The sequence below is a fragment of the Balaenoptera ricei genome, chromosome 13 (genome assembly GCF_028023285.1).
Source record: "Balaenoptera ricei isolate mBalRic1 chromosome 13, mBalRic1.hap2, whole genome shotgun sequence".
NCBI lineage: Eukaryota > Metazoa > Chordata > Mammalia > Artiodactyla > Balaenopteridae > Balaenoptera > Balaenoptera ricei.
Window position 1 is genome coordinate 43,999,101 of NC_082651.1, and position 26,166 is coordinate 44,025,266.

A 26,166-nucleotide genomic window follows, 5' to 3' on the forward strand; every position below is an offset into this window, starting at 1 on the left:
ATATATATTTCTTTACTTAATCTTCACTATCATCATCATTGTCCCCATTTCCCAGGTAAAGAAACAGAGGCAAAGAGAAATTAAATAATCAAATTAAATTATTAAATTAAATAATTGATCACAATTACACACATAGTAAGTGGCAGGGCCAGGATGTGGCCCCGGGCAGGCTGGCTCCAGATGGGGCACGTCTACCCTCTCTGCTACACTGACTTTGCCATCAAGTTTCTTATGCACACAGCTGCCTTGCGTGAGAGGTAAGAAGAAATTTAAGGCAAGGGGCACTCAGGGGACGTTGGTCTCCCCTGCTGTGTCAGCATGGCATCAGCAATCTGGCTGCATAGCTGGACCCGCAGCTCTGTAGTTCCTGCTGGTTGTGGGGGTGGGGGCTAGTGAAGGAGCAAGAGACAGGGAGGAGAGCCTCAGTGTGACAGACTTCCACAGACACAAGCAAACTCCCCTTGAGACAAACTGAGACAAACTTCCCCTTTCCCCAGATGCATTCGAGGAAGGTAACTCTTGATTAGAAAGAGACACCCTCCAGTGTGTGGCTAACTTGTGCAATAGGTAAATTACAGCACCTGACATGTAGTAAGTGCTCAGTAAGTCGGAGTTGTCATTTCTTAATAGGTCATAATGAACCACATGAGACTGTTGACTGTCAACCGTTTTTGACCTACCAACATGGCGATTTCACATGGTTCAATTTATAATTTAACTGTTCATTTTATTGTCCCACTCGCCTTCAAAGTTGAGCTCCTTTTGGCGAGCAGGGATGATGTACTTTCCAATCAGTATCCCAGCGCCTAGTGGATACCTGGCTCCAAGCAGGTGCTCGTGAGATGCTTACAGAGCTCAACCGGATGCACACCCACTAAGTACACATGTCGTTAATGAACTAGTATGGGATCATTAACTATATACAGAACTCTTATGCATTCTTACTAGGTTGGTTGGCTAGCTGGTTGACAGACTCACTGAATGTAGCCTTGACTTCTGGGGTCAGAAGTAACATGGGAACGTGATGCACGTCTATCCCACATTTCGTCACCTACCTGGAATGACTTCAAAGACAAACTTCCCCGCTTCTTCTGGGTTTGTGGCGATCTCCTTGATTGTACTCCCTGGTAGATACATGCAACCCTGAAAGATTGAAAGCGAGGCCTTTAAGGTAAGCAAAAACATTACCAGCTATGAACTAAAATTAAGTTGGCGGACAGATAGGATAATGATGGGATAGCAGAGAGGAGCATGGAAAGCTGGCATCTCAGCTTCGAATGGGGCACTTCTGCTACTCAGACCTTGGTCAGATTAAGTGGCAGCTATGTGAGATCAAGCAAGGTGTCTAAAGAGGCTAGGCGGACACGGTTCTGACTGGAGAATGAGCTGAGAGGGTGCCATCACCAACACTTGCCTCTTCCTACTTTCCAAGAGCCAAAATTCCTTGCCAAACCAGACACCTGATCTTTGTGGAGGCCATGCTGAGACTGGGGGGGACCATACCACCTGCCGGGCTGCCAAAAGGGGCACTGAGGACTGAACCACAGGTTCATTGAGGCGATGCAGCACTTAGTAGCAGCAAGAACTTCTGAGCAGCACGCTCCAGGTGTCTGTCCCTCTGCTGAGCACCTTGATTGTGTATTATTCGCTTAGTCCTTTAAGCAATTCTCCAGGCAAGGTATTGCTACACAGATTTACAAGTGAGGAAACTCGGGATCAGAATGGTTCTGTGATTTGTCCAATGTCACAGAGCTAGTAAGTGACAGAATGGTAATTCATCTCAGAAGTGTGTTCAGACCCTGTGCTTTTCACCATCACAGTGGAAGTGCTGGACCCATCAGCTTAATGTCCCTTGAACGGGCAAGGGGAGGAGGATCATGGACCCGTTGTGGGGGAGGGGTGGAGTGAGGGTGGAATTTGTGACCTTACACATGAATATGTCATCAGAAAACCAAGTCACTTCCACCACGTGTACACTCATTGCTTTACCATTGACAGTGCACTGTCACATGCAACATCTCCTTAGACCTCAAAACAGCCCCCCAAATCAGAAACATGGCAGGATGGCCACTCCCACTTTACAGATGAGGAAACCAACACTTTCAAAGTTTAAGTAACGGCACGAGGGGGCACAGTTAATTGTCCTAGAGTTCCTTACTCATAATTTACATTTCACTAGCTGTCATAGGTAGTGTGTCTGATTCTGAGCTGAGTAAACAGTGATGTCTTGTTTCTAGAACAAATCGTGGATGAAAAGGATTGGCAGCAGAAAAGCTATAAAGGAAGAGTCTTAAGGAACTCCCAGGTCAGCTCAGAATCCTGAAAGAATAAATGTTTCTTGAGGGTCTATAAATGCAAATGTCTAAGACTGAGTGAGAAAAAGAGTAGAAGCGAAAGCAGAACGGATGGGGGGAGAGAAAGGGGAAGAGGAGAAGGAGGGGAAGGAGGCGAGCCAGGGGAAGGAGGACAAGAGAAAAGAAAAAAAATTCTGCCTACACTTCTCTAATTTTATTACTTAAAAATAACCACCACCTACATGCTCCTCGCCATCTTTAAATAATATCAGTGGCCTCAGAAAAAAAATGACCCTTAGATTGTGCTGCTGGATAGTATCTTCAGGACACTTAACACAGAGCCTGGCACCTAGTAACTGTTCAATAAATGGTATTTACATACTTTGTATTTTATTTTCACTATTTTTGGATGAAACTATCAAATAACCGTTTAGAGACGAACTTAGGAGAGGCAGGTACCCCTGAAATGACACTTTCTTTATCTTCCTACCAGGCAGTACTCCCTCCTGTCTGAAAAAACTACATAGTGTTTTATTCTGGTGCCATAACTCACAGCCATTATTAAAAGTTAAATTATATAAACTTACAATGAAATATTTTATACTAAAAATAAAGGTAGTACTACTCAGAATTCATCACTTTCTAATTCTCTCTTTCTTTTTTTTCTTGCAATTCCCCTGAGACACAATTGACATACCGTACTGTCCAAGTTCAAGGTGCAGAGCACGACGATTTGACCCACAGCATCATGAAATGATCACCACAATAAGTTTGGTGATCATCCATCATCTCACAAAAATATAAAAGAAAAGAAAAAAATTTCTATTTACCTAATTATTTGCTCTATTTTACTATTATTTCTGTTCATACGGTCATTTACATCAAATCTATCTGTGTGGTAGAAACACTATCTAACGCTACGCTACTGTACATCCCTTCTCAACTCTGTGTTCAGGGATGCTGGTAGCTTGAATCAGACACAGTGGGAGTATCTACACAACAGAAATTGGCAAATGCTGTGTCCAAAACAACTCCCCTACCACAGGGCTGTTGGTTAAACATTTCCCAGCTCGCCCCTGATAGACAACTCTCTGCTCTAACTTCAGAGAAAGCAGATGAGGCAATGGAACAGCTAAGCCAGGATTGTCTAAAACCATCATTGTAGCAGAGACTTGAGGGCAATTCACTGAGATTCTGTTTTAAACAACTTCCTTGACAAAGAAACTTTTGGAATGAGTTATAGGAAGCTAGATCATGGACTTACAGGGCATTATACTGTTAGAGCTAGACAGACCTTTCTGAGAACTCAGAGGAAAAACTGCACAGACTGCCTTCTCCTGAACCCCAGGGTCCCCTGGAAGAGCATATACAAGGGTGCATCATAGAGGGCCCCATAATTTACTTAATCATTCTCCTTTGTTGCACATTTGGTCTAATGTTTCTCATTACAAATAGCACTGCATATATCTTATTATTTCTTTTGGATAGCTTCTTAAAACCAGAATGACTGGGTCATTCTGGATATGATATTTTTGGCTTTTAGAAATCTGGCCAAATTGCTTTCTAGAAAGGCTGCACCAAACGTACACATCAACAGTATACATGAGGGCATTTTTCATCTGATTGCTCTAAGATTACTGGAGTGATTTTTGTTTTTTGAGTTTTTTAGGAATCGTAGTGTATGTGTGTTCTTTTTAAATTTACAACTAATTTATATTTTAGTCATAGAGAAAGAAGAAAAGTAAAAGTTATGTGTAACTCCGGTACTCAGAGATAACTCAGTTAACACCTCTGTGTATTTCTTTCCAAGCCTTTTCCCATAAATTACAGATTCATTGTTTTTTTCCCCTCAAGAATAGGATTAGCATATAAATCATCCTCTGCTGTTAACTGCTTTTTTCGAAGCAATTATATTATGGGCATCTTTCAATTTCAAAAAGTATTAATTTAGGGCATCAACAGCTGAATTATATTCTATCAGATAGATATATAAAAGTTGCCTCACATAACTTAGCCCCTACCACTGGGCATTGTTTCCACATCACTATTATAAACCCCTACATTAGAAATGCAGGGTCAAAGAATTTGCATTTCTGAGAGGCATATTACCCTCCAGAAAGGTTGTACAGATTTTCATTTCCACTAGTTGTGCATGAGAATTCCTGTTCCCTAGTCTTTACTAACACTGGAATTTCTAGAAAATCTTTGCCATTTTGATAAGGGGACAATGGTATCTCATTAGCTTCCATTGCATGTCTTTAATTATAACTGAGTGGACTTTTTTACCTATGCTTTTTGGCTATTACATTTCTTTGGGAAATTGCCCATTTACATCATTTGCTCATTTTCCTATTGCTGTTTCTTATAAGATTTGAGATTATTTTAAATAGGAAGAATAGTTGTTTACAATTTTTCCTGTTTATTTTTGCCTTTTCACCTTATTATTTTGGTTTTTAAGGTACAGACATTTCTATTTATGCAATTAAATCAGTCTTTTCCTTGTGCTGTCTTTGTTGCTATGCTTAAGAAACACCTACTTCCCAAAGATCATGCAGATAATTACACTTTCTTCTAGGATTTTTACGAACTCGTTTTCACACATAAGTCTTTAACCCATCCAGAATCATGAATGGTGTGAAACATAGTGTGGAAATAGACCTTTAATTTTTCCCAAGAATTTAGTTCATATCTTTCATTTCACGTCTAGATATTTGCAATGTCTATGAATCCCAAAACAATGTTAAATGATAGCATAATAAAAGTATTTTATTTTGAATAGACTTTTCTTTGTCTTAATAAAATAATGATGGATATATGAAAAGTCTACAAGGATATCCACTTAATTCTTGTTTGTTATAATAACATAGAAAAATCAGCCCAAATTCTCAACTAATTTCCAGGAGGAAATTGGTTAAACAACTTATAGAGTGTCCATAAAATAAGTTATTTTGCCACCACTAAGAATTACATTGTAGACTAATATTTAATAATATGGGACAATATTCACGACATATTGTTAATTTTTAATTAAAGAATACTATTATACTAATTTTGCATTTAGATGAGTTTCTAAATGTATATGCATAGACAAAACTGGAAGAATTGAGGATTTAGGTGGTTATTTCTTACTGATGGGATAATTCTTATTTTCTACTTTGTGATTTTCTGTATCCTCCAAATTTCCAACTATATACCCATATAGCTTTTGTAATCAAAATATTCATATCCATATAAAATAAAATATTCTGAGAAATTATCATTTTATTCCGTTTTTTAAAAAACCTTTTTATATCTGAAATGAGTTTTGGATTTTATCAAATGCTCTTTTCAGCCATCTATTTAGGGGTTGTGTGGTTTTTCTCATTTGACTTCTTGATCTTGACTTATTGGTCTGATACATTAATAGGTTTTCGAAAAAATAAACCATACTTGTCATTCTAGAAGAAGCTTTACCTAATTATCCCAGACTAATTTAATCCTGAGAGGACTCAGAGTTTCCTCCTCCGAAAGTAAGGGAGAAAAGCCAGGACCTCCAATAATTTATTTTACTCTTTGACATCCGTTTATGTTTTTACAAAACAATTTTTTACATGTGCTTCATATCATTTAATCCTGTGACAGATGCAGGCCAGGTATGGTTGTCTCATCTTACAAAAGAAAAAAAGAGGGGTCCAGAAAAATTAAATAATTACATGGCCAGATGGTAGTAGAGCCAGGAAAAGAACACAAGCTCCCCGGCTACACCTCACGGAAGTAAGCCTCACTGAACTTCCCTTTCTGCTGCTTTGGGAAGGCTAACACATTATTGCCATCTCCCTCACTCTCCGCAGACGGGAAGACTTCCTGCCTCGGCTATTAATGTACCAGGAACCCCATCTTAGCTTGTGATTGCTTGCCTCTGATAGGGTCTGTTCGTAAAGTGAAGAAAGTCTGGTTACCACGCACAAGACACTGGGCAAGAACCCAGGCAGTGGTGGGGTCTCTGGCCCCTCCCCCAGCCTCTGCAGGGACAGACACTCACAGCCCTCTGACTGGAGGTTAACCGGGCACTGCCGATGCGTCACAGAGCCTCAAGCCTGCCCTTAGAGAGAACTGTCCTCTTCCAAAATGACCTTCTCACTTCTTTGCTTACCCGGCCATCCACCTTCAATATCCTCACCCTTCTTGGGGCTTTTTTTCTGGCTGCAGAAAGTTTTAGAGTCTGTCCTCCCTAACAAGTTCCTTGCCCACTCTTCCACCTCCACAGGCGTGAGCTCTAGAAAGGGTGTCCAGTCCTCCTGGTTGCCTTGAGACATACAATTTACACCTGGGGTCTCTCAGCTGTTAATAGCATCCCCTTTTTTCTCTCATTCACCACGAGAGCCACGAGGAATCAATGAGTCAGGAAGAAAAGACCCAGGCCCAAGATTTACGATCAAAGCCCTCTCTAGCCCCATCCACTCCATCTGGAAGTCCTGTTTGCTGTATTTTCAAGTGTATCAGGGATCTGATCATTTTCTTCCAGCCCACTGAGATTCTAAACATTATAACCTCTCACCTAAATTACCATTATACCTCCTCCCCTTCAGCCTTGGATCTGTTTTTGAGCATGGTAACCAGAACCATCTTTTTACAACATAACCCAAGAATGACCCCTTTCTGCCAGGAAGCTTGCCAGGCCTGCCATTGCCCTCAGTGTAAAGACTCAAATCCTTACAGGGGACTACAATGTCCTTTACAATTTGCGTCCCAACCCCCAACGCTCCACTCTCTGACCTCATCTCCTCTGACCCTTTCATCCCCTAACTCTGCTGCTCCCACGCTGACCTCCTTGTGATTTCCCACACACATCAGACATGCTCTACCTCAGGGCCTTTGCACTGGCTGTCCCCTCTGCCTGGAGTGCTCTTTACCCAGAGATCTGCCTGGCGGATTGCCTCTCCTCCTTAATCTTTGCTCAAATGTCCCCTTTCTCATGAAGTCATTCTGGCCACCCTTCTTGAAATTGTACCACCTCCCCCAAACGCTTGATCCTCCTAGCCCCATTCTATTTTTTCCTCATAGAACTAGTCATTTTCTAACAAACCGCATAATTTTCTTATTGATTACGTTTATCTTTCTGCTTCCCCCCTCCCCATCTTCTAAGTTCCACACGTCAGGGGTGCTTATCTGTTTTAGTCACTGAGTTATTTCAACTCCCTGGAACAGTGTCTGGCGCACAGTAGATGCTCAATAAATATTGATTGAACAGACAAATAAATGAAAGTCCCAAATCAATTTTCCTGAACCCAAATCCACTCTCCCGGAGCCCTTGCGCTCCACATCTCCATTGAGACCACGGTGCCAACCTCGACTCAGCGCTGCGTTTAGGAAGAGCCCCAGCGCTCATCCTGGGGCTCCGTGGAGGAGGATCACCCTGTCATCTCTGCAACTCAGTTTATGTATCTCACACAGGGTGAGAAGGAGAGAGAGAAGTCCTTTCAAATGGACAGGGGTCTCATCCTAGTAAGAATCCCCCCTGCGAGTCTGTAGTGATCTGCGGGGCTCCATCCACCCCCCCGCACCCAGGAGGGGACAGCCCTGGGAAGGGGGCGAACAGCCAGACTGGTACCTGTGGCTTCACGTCCTCCTCGTCCTTGTAGTAATAGAGCTGCTGTGCCCTCAGCACGAAGTACCTCTGCTGCCAGTTTTTCACGATGGACCTCTGCTTCTTCAGCCAGCCCATCTTGATGGGTCTTTCCAGTGGGTTGGGGGTGGATGCGGGGTGAAAGGTCGCCATCTTCTCTCCGGTCATCACGCTCCTTGACCGAGCTGTGGAGAGGGACACACAGGCGGGCTGACAGGGGCTGTGAGCAGTGTGCAGGGAGGGGCCGGGAAGCACCGGGCCCCAGCGAGGCCGGGCTCAGGGGTCCAGATCTGCAGCAGGGAGGATGCCCCGGAACCCAGCGAGCCAGCCGAGGGGCCAGCTCCCATCAGCGCCGGCCCTGGGGCCCTACACCCTCAAGGTCCGGCAGCTGGAGTCGGCGCCCTCGTTCTGCAAAGCCAGAGATTGGCTGGAGCCTTCTGAAGAGGAAGTGGCCACAGCATCTGACAAAAGGTGCTTCCTTTTTCCTGCGTGGGAGTCAATATCTGACAAGAGAGGGGAGAAAATAATGCCTCTTGCTCTCAGGGTTCAGGGTGAGTCCCACACAGCTGCAGAGGCAGCCAGAAGCTGCCCGGCTTCTTCCTCAGAAGGAGCCACTGTGTTCCCCAACCTCACTGCCCAGTCCTGCCCTGCCCCAGCGGCCCCCCAAATCCCCCCGACCCCTGACCACACAGCCAGTGTGCAGGATGCTGGCACATCCTGAATCTTCCTGCCCAGTGTCGTCAAGAGCTCTCTGTCCCCCGCCCACAGAGAGTGTTCACAGCCTTTTCTGCTGGACCAAGGGCCTCCCTGTAGCTGCCTTCCTACTACGTTTTCAGTTGGGTTGTCCCTCCCATGTGGCTGACAGCACACAAGCATTTGAAAAGGACATGAATCTGCCACCAGGACACAGACGCAGAATTTGAATCCAGACCCCCCCCCAACCCAGTGCATCGTGTAGTTTGCTTTTGTTTTCACCCAAGAGCTCTGCCTGTCATCAGATTAGATCCAGGTGTCTGCAGCTTGTCTCCATGGTAACTCCCACCCAGGATAACTCTCTCCTTCCCTCCTCTCCACAGCGATCCATCAGCCGGCCTGTGGTCCCCTGGGGGTCAACATGTCCTTCCTCAGATTCTCCCCTCCCTTCTTTCGCAGCTGGTCCAACATTTCCCTTAAAACCGCATTGGAGCTCCGTGTCTCCTCGACCTTGTGCGGTGCGCTCCACACTTGCCAGTCTCCAGTGTTTGCATTCTCCTCCTTGCTGGAGGAAGTCTCCATTTTATAATCCCTTTATCCAGCTTTTGTCAGTCTCCAGAGCATTCATGAAGAAGCTGAACGAAGCCAACTCCACTCTCATCCAATCTCATCTCACCTGGTAAAGACCAGTTTCTCCTTTCTTGGCTCTTTGACCCTGAGTACATTATGCAGCTTCTCTGAGTCTCAGTTTCCTTGCTTGTTAAACTAGGATCATCATAGCCCCTATTCTATGGAATTGTTGTGGAGATTAAACAGGTTAATGTATATAAACCACTTTGCACAGTCCCTGGTCCAAGGTGAGCAAATGTCACTCATTATTTTTATCAACACATGACTTTACTTCCTACTGCGAAGATGCAGATCGATCATCTTCGAGAACCTCCTAAACCTCCCTCTTCGTTTCAAAATATTGCTGCATTGTCAAGCTTTCCCTCTTCCTTTATTCCCATTTTCAATGCATTGAATTAACAGCTTCTCTCATTGCTTTTGATTCCTTTCTTTCTATCTCCCTCTAGGCCTGTATTTTTTGTCTTTTATTTATATTCATGACTCGCTTTCAAATACCAGAATTTTTTACAGCATTACAGAGTCTTTCTTCCACTGATTCTAACTGGACCCAGAATTATCACCCTTACATAGCTCATCCTGGATTGCTGTCTGAAGTGGACTCTGCCCTTTCTGGGCTCCCTCGACCCCACAGGTGGTCTGCGTTCCTGTCACATACCCTCATTCCCAAGGTGCCAACTTGCAGTCACCCCTCGCCTCCCACCGGGGACTGGAGAGATCATCCTATGCTGTACACCAGGGCACGAGACACACTTGATTCAACCTCCTATTAGACAGATATCATAAGAGTGCAGATACCCCGATACCCCGTTGCAGTAAAAAGTAACTTGACATTGTGGCTTCCCTGGTGGCGCAGTGGTTGAGAGTCTGCCTGCCAATGCAGGGGACACGGGTTCGAGCCCTGGTCTGGGAAGATCCCACATGTCGCAGAGCAACTAGGCCCGTGTGCCACAATTACTGAGCCTGCGCATCTGGAACCTGTGCTCCACAACAAGAGAGGCCACGATAGTGAGAGGCTCGCGCACCGCGATGAAGAGTGGCCCCCACTTGCTGCAACTAGAGAAAGCCCTCGCACAGAAACGAAGACCCAACACAGCCATAAATAAATAAATAAAATTAAAAAAAAAAAAAAGTAACTTGACATTTTGATGAACATTTAGCGATGTGCTAGCAAAGGGTTTGTTTTATATCCGTGTGTCCCGGCACGCCAGTTAAGAATTTTACCTTTGATCTTAATCTTCAGTTCATTGCAGTCTTCAAGGCCTTCCATCTGTAACTCAAAGAACAGCCACTCTGGGGCTGATCACTTGGTCTAAGGCTGTTTAAATGATCTGAAGGAAGCAGGGGAGGGTTTGGGCAGGAATACAGTGGGGAGGAGGGAAGTGGAAGAACTGTGCACAGCGCTGTGTCTCTCTAGGTCAGAAACTGTAACATGGAAAGACTCACATGCGTACTAGAAAGAGGGCAGAGATGGAAAGAATGGTTGGCACACAGAATTTCTGAAGAGTGAGGGATTCTGGCAGACGCACGGGGATTTTTCCTCACCTCGGTAGCCTCTGCCCAGCCCAGTATGACTTCTGTGCTCATCCAGCTGAAGCAGTCTCAGACTTGGGAGGGAGGGCTTCTAGGCTTCTAGGGTGATACCACCAAAGGCAGCCAGCGCAGGAGAGGAGGAAAGCAGGTGGGTGCCACGTGGTGGCTGTGGAGACTCAGGTCCCCGCAGACTCAGGCTACCCCCCAGAGACCCACAGAAACTGTTCGGACTGCTCTAGAAAATAGGAGAAACTGAAGAGCTCCAACAAGAATTGAAGAAGCAGGATAGGGGGAGCAGGGGCCAAAAAGATACCGTAGACTGAAGAGAATGAACTCAGCACAGAAGAATTCAGCTGCTGGGATAGCTCTGGGAAACTTTTTATGCTCTGTAGTGGCAAAAACAATAATAGCAAAAACAAACATGCAACACTCAAAACCTCCCCCTAGAAGCATCTGTGCATTGCAGAATGGCCTGGCAAAGGAAGAGTAGATATGAGAATGTTATGTCCTCATACTTGGCCAAGAGGGGTCTTGATGTCCTTGTGACAAGTAGGTGACCACTTTGTCCGTATGCATGGGATCAAGGCCTTGGCTAACCATCTGTTATATTTCAGAAATGATCCCATTCACCCATACATCCACCATACGTGATATGACTGTGGGCACTGGGCCATGAGTACAGATGGCTCAGAACAAACTGCCACTGCTCGAATCAGGCCTGAACACTGGGGAGATGACAGCAGGGGTTCTGATGAGAGACAGTAACGAAGCAGGGGCTCCTTCTGTCCCATATCAGAGCCATCTCCCACCTCGGCCCTCAGTATGCCTCATCGGCCAGCCCTATCATGAGGTGATTCAAATATCAGAGAAGAAAGCCTGGTGGGTCCTGAGTTGGACTTGTTTTTGACGACTTTCCTGGTTCGTTCCTTTGAACAGTCTCTCTTGTCTGTGGGTGTGACTTGTTCCCGGATAAAGTAAACAAAGAGATCTGTTACTATTTCTAGAGCTGTTTCTCATAATGAAAATAATAACCGTGATAAGCTTTGCTTGTGAGCCAGTAATCACATACAGAGCGCACGATCCCAGCCCTTGGGGAAGGAGGTCTGAGGCAGGCTGTGGGCTGGAGCGGGGCCCGAGGGCAGACCAGCGAAAGGCAGGTAGTTGGAAGGCAGTTGCTAAGAGTTTGCAGAACGCTCTAGGGAGGTGGGAAATCCACCCGTACTCTAGTACATAAAGAAAGAACAAGCCCCCAGCACTGCACTGCCCAGTACAGTAGCCACTTGCCATGACTGGCTACGTACATTGAAATGAATTAAAATAAATTAAATTCAGTGCCTCGGTCACACTAGCCGCATTTCAAGTGCTCAGTAGCCCATGTGGCTCATGGCTACAGTAATGGACAACACAGGAAGAGAATATTTCCATCATCACAGAAAGGTCTATTGGTTGGCACTTCTGGGAATCTGAATAGTATCATGACCAAGCATGAGACAAAATGGGCCATAAAGGTGTGGGTAGCATTTCATCAAAGAGAGAAATCAAACTGGAGGATCCAGAAAAGTAGCTTCTGGTGGCAGAGTGAGAAGTTCAACCTTGATCTGAGAGGTAACAGGGAGCCATCTCATGTACCTAAGCAAGGGAGGTTCATGATAAAATAGAGACAAGTTAAGTAATTGAACCGCATAGGCTGCATTTTAGTCTACAGGTGAGGGAGGGCAAGAAGAGACATAGATAGAAGAGACATAAAAGAAGTTCCACAGTCTCAGGGGTGCTGTTTCTGCAGTAGAAGGTAGCTGCTTTTTGCCCCAAGTTGGAGCGAGAAAAAATTAAACGAGGATGTATAAACAGAGAAGTCAGCTTGGGAGGCATTATCACTTCCTCTCTTTATCTTCTCATCTTCTGACCCCACCCTCCCCCCACAGATAATCAATCACAAAATCTTCTAGGGTCTACTTCTGAGATATTTCTTCCATCTGCTCTCAACTCTGCATGAGTTTAGATTCTATTTTAGAGGCTCCGAACATGTGAGATGGGAATAGTTCAATCAAAGCTGGAAAACTACTGAAGGTATTTTCTCAATATGTTGATCTGAGCAGTGCATTAGTCTGGGAACCTTGTTTAAATAAAGTTGAAAAGCGAGTAGAATATACATAGCTTACCCCCAGACACCCTCTCCTGAGCTGTAGACTCATCTACCCGACTGCCCGCAGGTACCTCCGTAAGGATCTCCAGGTCACGTGATGTTAGTTGAACTTACCGTCTTTCTCCCCCTACCTCCTACCTTTCCCCGGGCTTGTGTAACAAACACACCCAAGCCTGCTTTTCTATGGTTTGCTGTGACTGACTTCTTCCCGGTCAACCAGCCAAACCAGAAGGCTGACCCATTCCTACAGTCCTCACAATCAATAGCTCTCTTTCTCTCTGATCCCTCCTCTCTACAGCTACCTGGTTTTTTTTTTTTTTGGTCCATTTATCCTCTCCCTGGATTTTCCCAATAGTTCCCTGTCCTGTCTCCCTCCTACCAATCTCATCTCTCATCCACTGATGACATTGTTTGTGACATGGTCCTTCTGAAACACAAATCTGATCATGTTACTCTTTGACCTAGAAGTCTTCAATGACCCTCCAACATCTTCATCCTAAAAGATGAAGACTAAACTCCCTACCATGGGGTTCAGAGTCCTTTGTGATTCTCCTGTTGCATCTCCTGCTCTTCCTCCATACCCATTCTGCACTCCATCCATGACGGTATTCCATTCCCTCTGCTGGGCTCTTCTCCCCACCCATTCTCACCCACCCCCAGTTCTTGAAATGTTCTTGTTCGTTCTTCAAGACTTACTTCCTGCCACACCTCCCATGAGAAGCCTTCTCAGCCCACCCAGACTGAGTCACACCCTGGGCTCTATTCCCTCTTAACTGGGGACACATGTCCTTCAAATCACTTATCATCCCTCCTGGTCCTTTTTCTTACTCTGTCTTCCCTCTCCACTTGAACTCTAAGAGGACAGGGGCTCCGCTTTCATGCTTAGCCTTGTTCACCCTGTATCCCCCACATCTAACACAGCGCTGACAAAGAGAGGGCAGGGTGAGGTAGCAGAGAGCACAGGCTTCTACGTATGCAGCCTCGGGTGAATCATGTTCTGTCTCTGAGGGCCAGTTACCTTCTCTGTGAAACTGTGATAATAATACATAGCTCGTGGAGTGGCCAGTCTATAAGGATTAACAAAGATAAGTGGACGGGCCCCAGCCAATGTCTGCCTCTTAAAACATGGGCATTAAATGGAAGCTATTATTGTTAGCAGTATTATTGTAGGATGGACTGGATATTATGTTAAATGAGAGAAAAGGAAGAAGAGATGAAAGGGAAGAGAGGAAAGGAGGGAGAGAGAAGGAGGAAAGGAAAAAGGGAAGACTAGCTGGACAGTGTACAAAATTCCAGGTGTGAATCCAGAGGCCTGAATTAGGATGGCGGCCGGGGAAATGGAGAGCGTGGGAGAGGCAGTGATGGGGCAGACCACCAGAGCTCCATAGCTGGCTGAACAGGAGGCGGGTGGGAGGTTTGGGGTTTGGGTGGCTCAGGTGAGGGGGCCTTCTCCATCCATTCATCCAATGCACATTGGCTGAGCGCTTGGCATGTGCCGGGAGCAGTGACTGGGTCTGGGATCTAAGATCAACCTGACACAACCCTGCCCCACAAGCATTCAGAGACCTGAGAGACTCGTTCGTAGAAGCTGGGAAGGAAGCAGAGAGCGTGGTGGCTTGGAATAGGCAGGAAAGTCCTGTTCTGGGTGTGATGAAATATGAGGGTGGGCTGAGAGATTTTGACTTCCCCAGAATTCTACTTTTGACAGGTGAGGCCTGTGGGTTCAGAAAGAGGTTATTGGGGGAAAAAGAGGTGCAAGTGAAAGCCAGGATGTGAGAATCTCTGATCTGGAAAGTAACATAATAGATGTTCAGAAATCAAAGAAAAGGCTGAGCCCAGAGGAGACTAGCATTAACTCAAGGCACTGGAGATCAACTTAGATACAAGACAGAGAAGGTTACTGTTTTCCTTGGGACTTTACAGAGAGCTTGCATTAGGTATCAGTGTGGGAGAAAAGAAGCGCAGCAAGAAAATCCACTATCCCCAAGAGTTTAGCAATGGAGCAGGGGTTGCTTCCTGGAAGGCGAGTGAAAGGAGAGAGGCTGTCATCTTGTGCCAAGCAAAGATCCAGGGCCAGTTTTGGTCCATCTCACACCCCTGGGCCAGGAGCTGTCCTGGGGGAGCAGATGATTCCCCTGGATGGATGGATGCAGCCAATCTCCAGGGTAACAGCTTCATGATAGGAGCACCAGCTGGGTTTCAGCCCTGCTCACCCTTTCTGCCAAGGCTCTTGACCATGCACTTACACAGACATCCACGTTCTGCAAGAGGACACTTAAGGACATAAAGCACCATTCAGAAGCAAGAGGTCCTTTATAAAGAAGTGTTTGAGTTTCTGATCTCAGTGTTCTCTCTCAGAAAATGATATTTGGCTGCGTAGGTGAGCAGGAGGCCCCATGGGCTCAGGAATAAATATCTTTCTTTTTAATTTATTTTTTTATTGACATATAGTTGATTTACAATGTTGTGTTAATTACTGCTGTACAGCAAAGTGACTCAGTTACACATATATACATTCTTTTTCAATTCTTTTCCATTATGGTTTACCACAAGATATTGAATATAGTTCCCTGTGCTATACAGTAGGACCTCGTTGTATATCCATTCTAAATGTAATAATTTGCATCTATTGTACTAATCCCAAACTCCCAGCCCATCCCTCTCCTTCCCCCACCTCGTGCATGGCAACCACAAGTGTGTTCTCTATGTCTGTGAGTCTGTTTCTGTTTTGCAGATATGTTCATTTGTGCCTTATTTTAGATTCCACATATAAGTGATATCATATGGTGTTTGTCTTTCTCTTTTTCACTTACTTCACTTAGTATGATAATCTCTAGTTTGTATCCGTGTTGCTGCAAATGGCATCATTGCGTTTTTTTTATGGCTGAGTAGTGAGGAATGAATATCTTTGTGCTTTTATTGCATGTCTGCAGGTTATAAGGTGCTAGAGCTATGGAGAAGTTCTTGAGGGCAAAGACCACGTCTTATTCATTTTAGTATCCTGAGGACCCTTACTGTGTCTGGCTTAGAAAAGTTAATTGGAAGGAACAAAGAGAGGAAGAAAGTGTATGTGTGTGTGTGTTAATGTTGAATAAAGTTCAAATAGAAAATTCATAGGATGTATTCTCTTTAACAAAGAAATTCATATCCTTTATATTAACCAATCAGAAAATTTTCTTGGGCATTTCTTATGTGCAGGGCATGGTGCTAGGTAATGTGCAGAGTTTAAAAAATAGAGGAAGCTCTCTAAATTAGTGAACTCGAGATTGTGAGGCTTCAAATCTTTGCTGTGCACCCTGGCACACAAAAATGCATTCTACTGCACCCTGTTGCCAATAGCTGCCTCCATCCCAGCCCTAGTTCTTGATGGGCCCGAGCTCTGTCATGTTCTCCTTGTATAAAAAAGGAGATTCATAATCAATCACAAACCATGAAATGTGAAAAGACGGAGGCTCAGGTATCAGAAAATAGGTTCCCAGGGGCAGGGATTTCTATAAATTTTTTTCACCAATCAAACCACACCTTCTCGAAGAGCATTTGGCCAATTGAAGGGTCTCAATAAATGTTTCTTGAGTGAATAAAATAAACATTTTAGAGAGAAATGTGAGTCACCTTGAGGCATTTTACATTTGCAACAAACATTGACTGATCTACCCACTTGTGGGATTTCTAGATGTGTTCACTTGTGCCCATGCAAGCAGAGCGGCCAGGGAAGATAGAATCCCTGATGTAATAATGATCCCCACCAACAGTGACGTATTTAGTGAGGTCTTACCTGCACTAGCCACCATGCAAACACGCTATCTATCAAGATCAAGTCGGTCTGGTTGAATGCTCACACTACCTCTTCATGGTAAGCTCTGTTTTACAGACCAGGAACTGGAGCTCACAGAACTGAAGTGATTTGCCCAGGTACACGGCTAGAAATCTAATTTCAAAGCCCAATATCCATACCTAGGCCACACAGCCCACAGAGAGGCACATACTCTAGTGGTAAAGAGAGGTGCCTAGGCTGAGAATCGTGTGTAATAATTCACAGGGTTAGACAGTAAGGGTGAGATGAAAAGGGGACGGGCCACTATTCCCAACACGGAGACACCAGCCTCGGCCTCCACCCATTCTGCCTCAATGTTACGCATAAACCACTTTGTGCTACCTTTTCCTTCCAACGTAAGCTCTGCAAGGCTCGGCAGGCCTTGATGAAAGAGTGATGGGGAAGTAACACTGAAGCCTCCAGCCCAGCCCTGAGGCTGTGCTGACACCCCGACAGGAAAATGGACATATTATGGGTCCTGCCACGTCTTACCGGCTCTCTGCACAAGCTCCTTTGAAGAGACCTAAGGATCCTGACCAAAGCCCACTGGGGCTGAGGCGTGGGAGGGAGGAGCACGGAACCAACCGGAGGGGGGCCCAGCACTCGGCCCACAGGGCAGCTCACAGAGGGCCCCCCAGCCTCGCTGAAGAGGCAGCCCTGGAAGCCGTGGGAAACAGCAGGTCCCCGCATGGCTGCCTCCCTGGAGATGGTCAGTAGGGGTCCATACACCATTGCGTACACCCCACACACACTCACACCCACACCCACACACTCACACACTCACACCCACACACACTCATACCCACACGCACACACTCACACCCACACCCACACACTCACACTCACACCCACACCCACACTCACCCACACACACTCACACGCACACACACTCACCCACACTCACACACTCACACACACACACTCACACACACACATTCACCCACACACGCCCCATTCCCCCCAACCACACGTGCAGACCCTCAGCCTGTCTAGTTATCAGACTGTGGGAAGACAGCCCTCCTAGAAGAAAATTAAGTCTTTTAACTTCAGAACCTCCAGGCCCACTTTCTTTACCACTTTTCTCTTCTCCTTGTCAAAGGCACACTGACCTCTACTTTGAAACACCCACCATTCAGGGGGGTGGGGAACTTTAAAAATCTTTCCACTCTCAAAAACTGGCATTTAGACTTCAGGATAAATTTATCCTGTGATTACTCTCCTGGATTTTTTTTTAAATTCTGTTTCTTTTTTAACTTGGGCTTAAAAAACTTTACTCCACCCCCAACCTCCCAAAAGGTAATGAGACGTGAGACTGAGGATAGCCAAGGGGCTTTCTCTGTGCACCCGGAATTCAGTCACACGGGCCTTCCCAGGCCGCTTGCCCTGAGACACATTTACATAACCTAATTCAAAGAAATACCTAAAGTTGTTCCCTGAATACCTGTCTCCAGACCCAGGAACTGAGCAGGTTTAATTTTCCCACGTTCTATAGCTCATAGAAATTTATTGTTTGACAAGTGAGCCTTTCAATGTAAAAAAGCAAACTCTGCTTTGCAAAGGGACTTAGCACACATAGCTACGTCTTTTGCAGGAAGAAGCAAAAATGCGGTCTCTGTAGCATATGAAGAAGAGAGAGAGCTGGCTTTCTGTTTCTTCTTCAGGCTTGCAAGTTCTACACTGTGAATCCGCCCGACTAGGCTGCCTTTCCAGGGCCACCCTTCTGGCGTTCATTCCGGAGCTTGCGTGTCTCGGGAATGTGGAGAGCAGTTGTCTCTTGTGGGCCTGTGTCTCCATCCATTGCAACACTTCACCAGCCCCCTCGGCCTATCTTTGCATAACAGGAAGCCAAACATAAAAACAAGAAGCATGCAGAATTGTGAGTGCTTCCGACTAAACACTGCTCGGGACTGCCTCTTCCTCAGCACACGGTGTGATGGAGATTTGGCAATCGGGTGGCACACGCACCCCGGGGTCCACACTGTGACCCCTTAACTGTATCCAAGTTAACTGGCTTCCCAGATATGGATGGAAGGAAGGACTTTGCATCATTAACACAGTAAGCTAGAAGAACTATTGACCCTTCCACTGTCAAAGCCAGTCATTTGCTCCAGGTAAGGGGTTCTGCTTAGTCACTAGCATTCATAAATATGTAGTGCATTAGAATGCTTGAAGTATTTATATTTTATAAGCCCAACTAAATTCTGTGGCTCCAGTAACTCACAGCAGTGACCCAACCAGGCCATTGCCCAAGGGCTGGCCCCAATAATCAAGCACTGGGCCTTGACGAAGCTACAAGCTATTAACCAGCCTACAGATGTCACTCCAGTCTGTTCCTAAGGGCCCTCTCTGGTCCTCGGGAATAGTGATTTTTAACCGTACAGTTCTAATAAGAGTGTGAACAATAAACAATTGTTGCAGTGGAATGGGCCTGGTGTACAAGTCATAATAGGTTTCTCTTACTCTACAATCTGATAAAAAGATTCTTTTTTTATTAATTTTTATTGGAGTATAGTTGCTTTACCATGCTGCATTACTTTCTGCTGTACAATAAAGTGAATCAGCTATACATATATATATATATATATGTATATATCTCCACTCTTTTTTGGATTTCCTTCCCCTTTAGGTCACCACAGAGCACCAAGTAGAGTTCCCTGTGCTACATAGTAGGTTCTCATTAGTTATCTATTTTATACATAATAGTGTATACATGTCAATCCCAATCTCCCAATACATCCCACCCCCCTCCCCGCCTTGATATCCATATGTTTGTTCTCTACATCTATGTCTCTATTTCTGCTTTGCAAAGAAGTTCATCTGTATCATTTTTCTACAATCTGATAAAAGATTCTATTAAAAATGGAGGCCATTAGATTATGGATGGAGGACAGAGGACACCCATAAATTATTAATTAGTTTCATAGGTGTGATTAGGAAATAAAATGTCCATATTTTCAAAGATGCATACTTAAGCATGGGGAATAAAATTACACAGTGTCTGGGATTGGCTTTAAAATGTCTCAGCAAAGAAAAGACAAAAAGAGAAACAAAGGAATAAAGCAGATGTGACAAATTCTTCATAATTTTGAATTTCAGTAATGGATATACATGGCAGTTCATTATATTTATTCTCTATGTTTGTGTTTGAAATGTATGTATAATAAAAAAATCTTTTTCAAGATTCTACTAGGCCTTAAACAATAAATTCTTTTAGGCTTCATTTTTTTTCACACATCAGCTATTGCCCTGAACTTCAACTTGCTGGTTTTCCCAGGCCTGCATTTCCAGACCTGTTACTTATTCCTCCGAGCACAGTGAAGTGATGTTACACAGATGTTCCACCACACACGTACACATTCCCCCGCCCCGGACAGATCCAACCCCTCTGTTGCCCCAGCACTGTCACTTTATCAGTTAATGAAGGGGAAGAACCGAGGGACTCCTGAAGCTTCCAGTTATGGATAATATTTCCTGTAAAGTCAGCTTTTACTCAAACTGTTAATGGTGGTGATGGTCTGTCTGTGTACATGTACACACGCACACACACGCACACACACACACATATATATATATAATTCCCCAGGGTCGCGGAAGGAGCTTAAAAAAACAGCTGTTGCAAGGAAGGCAAAGAGACTTCGTTTTGCTAGACAATTCCTTCTGACCGGAAGTAACGTCTGGGCCATTGGAGGCCTAGTTCAAGATCAATGGAAAGAATAGAGTGACTGATTATCAGCGTTTACAATGACAAAAGTTGGAGGAAGTGCTAGTTCATATGCTACTGGGGCCTGGTAGATGGCCAACACTGGATGATAGTCCCCCCTCCAGCCCTGTAGCAAGCAGGCAGGCAGGCAGCCTAGAGCAGTGGAAGGCATATCTGACGGCATCAGGAGACCCAGGTTCAAGTTCCAGCTCAGACACAAACCAGCTGTGTAACTCTCAGGGCCTTTCTGAGTCTTCATTTCTTCATTTGTAAAATAAAAGGATGGAAAAAAACCATCTTGAATGCTTTTCCAACTCTAAATTAAAAAAAAAATTTTCAACTCTAAATTTTTTTGATTGACCTATCAAACATCTTTCAGCCAATACTTTGTGCTGTAATCCTGTTTTTTTATGTGCAACATGTCTAACTTAATTTACCAACTCAGGCAAGGATCCAGTTCCATATCAAGATCACAGGTCTCTAGCGTTACGTTTATGTAATTGATTAAGAAAAATGAATTTGGCAAAAAAGACATAATCTTGGTGATTTTAATCAAACACAGATGGTTTGACACGTCCTGGTTAGAGTGTGAATTTCGATATTAGGCTAAAGAAGATCCCCTGAGAAGTCCCAGTAATAATACAGGGTAGGAGGTACACAGACAAAAGCCACTGTAACTATTACTCAAGGATTGACAATTAAACAGTCTGCGTGATCAATTTATTCTGCGGTGATACCTTAGCTCCCAAATATTACGGACCCCATCATCTTTCTGGATGCATCTCTCCAACGTTAAACCAGGCTTTACATACCAACATTTGCAAATACATCCATGCCTTTTTGACCAAGAAGCTTTCTACTAATTTAGTTAAGGAGATAATAATGAATGTATCTTAAATTTATTTACAAAGATATTCACTGCAGCATTATTGTTTGAAAAATGTAAACAAGTAAATGTCCAACAACATGGAATCAGTTGAATGAAGTATGGCATGTTCATAAAGTAAAATACTATGTACCATTAAAGTTGATGCTTTCTTGAGTTATAATGACATTGAATTTATGTAGTTAGATTAAAAACTGCTTACTCCAATATACACAGGATGACTCCATTTTGTTAAAAATACACACACACTATAGTGTAAGAAAGTCATAAATTCATGTGTGGTGTAGCACAGAAAAACATAATGCAAGATTCACACCAGACTGGTGTAGGGTTATAGGTTATTTTCCTGATAGGTGGGATTATGGGTAATTTTTATGTCTTCTCATGCTGTCATTTTTTCATAAAGGAAACAAAAGTTATTTGTAAAATCTCTACGTCAGCTTTTTCTTCAATGATCTGCAGGCTGTCTCCCAAATTAAAAAATTTAAAACTTAACATGAGTCAAGAAAGAACTGACTGAGAGGAATCAGTCCCAATGTTAGGAAGAATTTTCATAATCTAAACCAAAGTGAATTCCAAAAGTTTTCAAATAGAGCATTTCAGAAGCTAGCTATGCTCTCTTGGGCAAATCACCTTTCCCTGCCTGATGGGATTACTCGCCAGCAGGATACAATATATAAATGTCCTTTATGAAATATACAGTAGGTATAGGTTTGCTTATTATTATTGTCATTTACAAGAATAATTTTTGCAGATCTTAGTTTCTGCATATATAAAATGAGGCTGAACAGGATGCTTGCTAACGTCCTTCTAGACCCCAAATTCTTCTACTCTTTGTATATGAGCAGTTTCTACTAATACCATAATGCACTCAGAGTATAGAATTAGAGAAAAGGGGAGCAGAGCAGATTCATTATTGAGGAAAGAAAATAAGAGAGAATGTGCTCAGCGAGGGAGGGAGATCAGTATAGTTTGGAGGGTCGGCCCAGACATCACAGAAACCATAGAACCAGAACAAGTTCTTTGGGGCTGAGAAAGGACAGGGCTTGGGGAAAGAGAAGAGTCAGCAGAAAGGCCTGAGGGAGCACAAGGGGCTGCTCTGGGGGAGCCCAGGAAGGAAGGAGCCCCTGAAATTCTGGACGGTTTGACCCCATGGTGTAACAGCCCCATTTCCAAATTTCCATCAAAATGACCGAAGAATGACTTCAGTGATAACAATGGGAAATGTGAAGTGAAAGTAAAAGTAAGGAAGGATGCTGTCTGCGAGCTATTTGTGGGGAGGAGGATTTCTGTGAGCTGGAGGCTAGGCAGGACTAAACTGGAAGAGCCGACCCACCCACAGTTCAGTGTCTGTGGAGGAGAAATTGTCCACGAGAGTGGGATGGTCCCCCAAAGAATCTGCACCACCTCCTAGAGGGGGCCAGCAGTGCGCTCGAGGGGGGAACGGAGGGAGGCCCCCAGAGCACAGAGGCCTGGCTGGGCTTGCTCTGCTATCTCCAGCTTACCCCAGGGGCCGAAAGTCCCACCAGAAAAGCAAGGGGTGGGAGGGCCTGTCTTGCTGGCTCCTAACCTGGGCCATTGAACCAGTGAGAGCAGGGAGGACTTTTCCAACTAACCTGGGGCTTCGCCAAGGAGAAAAAAAAGAAATTCTCTATGAACAGAGCCTCACTCCCTAAACTGAATGCTTCTTAAAAAGTTACAGGTATGCTTCCCATTCCACCCAGCAATTCCACTTCTAGGAATCTCCTCACGAGAAGTGAAAGCGCACGTCCACAGATTTCTTGTATGCAAGTGTTTCCAGCAGCGTTATTCATAATGGTCAAACTGGAAACGACCTAGAGTCCATCAGCTGCTGGATGGATGAACACAAAGTGCATAGCTGTGCGATGCAACACTGCCCCAAAATAAAAAGGAATGAAGTACTGATACAAGTTACAAGATGGTAACCCTCAAGAACCTTATGCTAAGTGAAAGACACTGAATGCAAAAGACAGCATATTGCAAATCCGTGGAAGAAATACCCAGAAAAGTCAATATTATAGAGACAGAAAGCAGATGGGAGGTTGCCTGGAGCTGAGGGTTAAAAGTAGAGATTGACTGCAAATGGGCAGGAGGGAACTTTCTGGAAAGATGAAAGTCTTCTAAAACTGAATTGTGGTAATTGCTGTACAAGGACCAATTCCTCACTCATTTTATAAAGACCATTTAAAATAGATCATAAACTTCACAAAGTGATAGATTTGCCTGTTTTGCCACTCAGGTAGCCCAAGTGTCTAGAATACTCCAAGAATGCGGATATTTCAATGTTAGGAAAACTATTCAATGGTTTATTACAGCAATAGGTAAAAGAATTGAAAAGCCATATGTTTTCAAAACATTGTGAATTTACATTTGATAAATTTCAATATCGATTGATATTACAAAATAAATTATCAAGAATAGAATACTTTGGGGGCTTCCCTGGTGGCGCAGTGGTTGAGAATCTGCGTGCCAATGCAGGGGACACGGCTCCTCGTCTGGGAGGATCCCACATGCCGCGGAGCAACTGGGCCCATGAGCCACAATTACTGAGCCTGAGCATCTGGAGCCTGTGCTCCGCAACAAGAGAGCCCGCGATAGTGAGAGGCCCGCGCACCGCGATGAAGAGTGGTCCCCGCTTGCCGCAACTGGAGAAAGCCCTCACACAGAAATGAAGACCCAATGCAGCCAAAAATAAATAAATAAAAAATAAAGAATTATAAAAGAATAGAATACTTTCTTAGGTGGTAAGGAATGTCTATCTCAAACCAAACAGAAGTAGCTGAAAGAATGCTCTATGTTGCTGAAAATTCAACTACTGAAAACTGAAAAACTCTTCAAGAAAACTCCAAGAAAAAGTTCTTAGGAGCAAGGCCAAGTGTTTGGTGTTTAGCTGTGTAAGGAAAATTGATGAAAGTGAGAGTTTCAAAGAAACACAAAGTGATACAGCAGAAAATTTCTGACACTTCTACTGTGTCATATAACTGAGAGCTGTGGAATGTGTGAACATATCCATTGCTGTGACATTTTACAATTCCTTTAAAATTTTTTTGAGGATTCACAGAAGAAATCATTCTAAAATCCATGAAACTTAACCCAATAGAAAAAAAAAATCAATGTCAAGGTCTTGCTTAGAGCTACTGATGTGGGAAATCACTGAGATTTTACTTTTTCATAAAATATTATTATTTACCAGCATTTCTATCCATTTCAGGCTATGCTTCACAGTACTTGAGTGAGGCTTCGCAGAAGGCAGAATTTCCCCTGTGACTCTGCCGCTGACATCCCGCAGTTCTGTTTCCTCTTCAAAGCTGTCAAACTTTATCAGCTGTCTGAAAAAAAATGCTCTAGGGGTTTTCCCTATTATCGCCTAAGGTCCTCAGAAAAATGTTAGGATTTCTTCTGAAAGCATCTGTCTGAAGTGCGGGCTTCTTCGACAGGCAGACACAGACCTTTGCCCTGATCCTTCTCTCTGTGGCTGGCCGCCCCTTGACAGTCCTCCCAGCCTCTGTACCACATCACTTGTTGCCCACAGAAGATCTAGAAGAACATCATTCTTCTTTCTTTTTCCTTTATCCATTTGTTTGCTTTTAGCCGATGGCCACTGAAAGACAAACTAAGCCTTGAAGTCGTAGCAGCAGAACCTGAAGAAGCAGGAAGCCCAGATGGACAAACAGGAAGCGGAAGACAGGGAAGCACGCATGGGTGACTCGGTGATTGATACCATGACAGGCAGGATTTGCCCCCAGTTCCAAGTCCCCCTGGTCTGGCGCATCTTACAGCATAAAAGACCTTTTCAAGGTGAAAAATCACTTATGTTTTCATGAGATTTTGTTGAAAGGGAATCATTTCACTCAACTCAGTGTATGCACTAAATGGAGATACAATAACTGACATGTTTTATAATGAACTTGTATGGGGTACAATCAGGAAAGAAGTAGTAAACATCTTAATGTGGAATTTAAAACATGGAAGAAAGCATTTATTCGTGTGCTTAAGAATGGATCATACTTTTTTCTCCTTCAACTCCTTAATTCTGCCCTTCCCCTCTCTCCTTCACTTTTCTGGCATTTCCTTAATTGTATCAACTGTGAAATGTGAGGACTTCAAATCTAACCTAAGAGAAGTGGAAGGAAGCTGTACTCAGACTTAAAAATAGCCCCAGAAAACATCTGTTCCTTTGAATATATGGAAAGATATTTCAAAATACAAATAGACAAACATAGCTAATTAATTCACTTGAACGTTAAATCCCATTGATATACAGTGTGAGTTTTGTTATCTGAGGGATGGATGTATATTGGGGGATGAGTTTCCATAATGCCATTTCTACTTGTATAATTTTGAGAAAGAGGCTTCACAATGACATTCTGGAGTGTTTGGCCATAAAAATAGCACTGACCATTCCAATCTCCAGCACTTTCCCCTGCATGATAAAAAATACTTTGGAAAATGTGACTTCTGTGCTCTTTGGGAGGAGGCCTGGAAACGGAGGGCTGAGGGTTCAGAGTGACACAGGAAATCTGTGTTTGTAACGCTTAAGTGTGTGGGTGTGTTCACGTGGGCAGTGCTGGAGAGGAAATATGAAAGAAAATGTTTGCAAACCATTGCAGGCAGGAGCTGAATAAGAGACTCAGAGAGTCTATAAAATTTACAAAACATATTTGATATCCATGGAGTGTCCTGGGTTGGGATTATCAAAAACTACTCTTGACACCAAAAGCAGTATCTGTAAGAGAAAAATCTGGTATTGGTTTTTGTCAAAATTAAAACCTTTGCTCTTTGAAAGGCACTGAGAGAATGAAAAGCAAGCCACAGATTGGGAAAAAAATATTTGCATACCACATATCTGA

At 44.0% G+C, this 26,166-nt stretch overlaps 1 protein-coding gene across 2 annotated transcripts in view; it reads right to left on the bottom strand.

Moving 5' to 3' along the window:
• Positions 1–10,474, bottom strand: part of ARHGAP25 (Rho GTPase activating protein 25) — a 49,773-nt gene extending 39,299 nt beyond the window's left edge. The window contains exons 1-3 of one of the 2 annotated variants that reach the window (XM_059943154.1): positions 10,444–10,474; positions 7,885–8,084; positions 1,056–1,143 (exon numbers count right to left, since the gene is read on the bottom strand). In XM_059943154.1, the coding sequence (XP_059799137.1) occupies positions 1,056–1,143; positions 7,885–8,067 (271 nt within the window). In that variant the 5' untranslated portion in view covers positions 8,068–8,084; positions 10,444–10,474. Of the gene's footprint in view, positions 1–1,055; positions 1,144–7,884; positions 8,395–10,443 lie in introns of those variants that run through there. The other variant, XM_059943155.1, reaches the window with a different exon arrangement.
• Between the last annotated feature and the right edge of the window lie 15,692 nt (positions 10,475–26,166).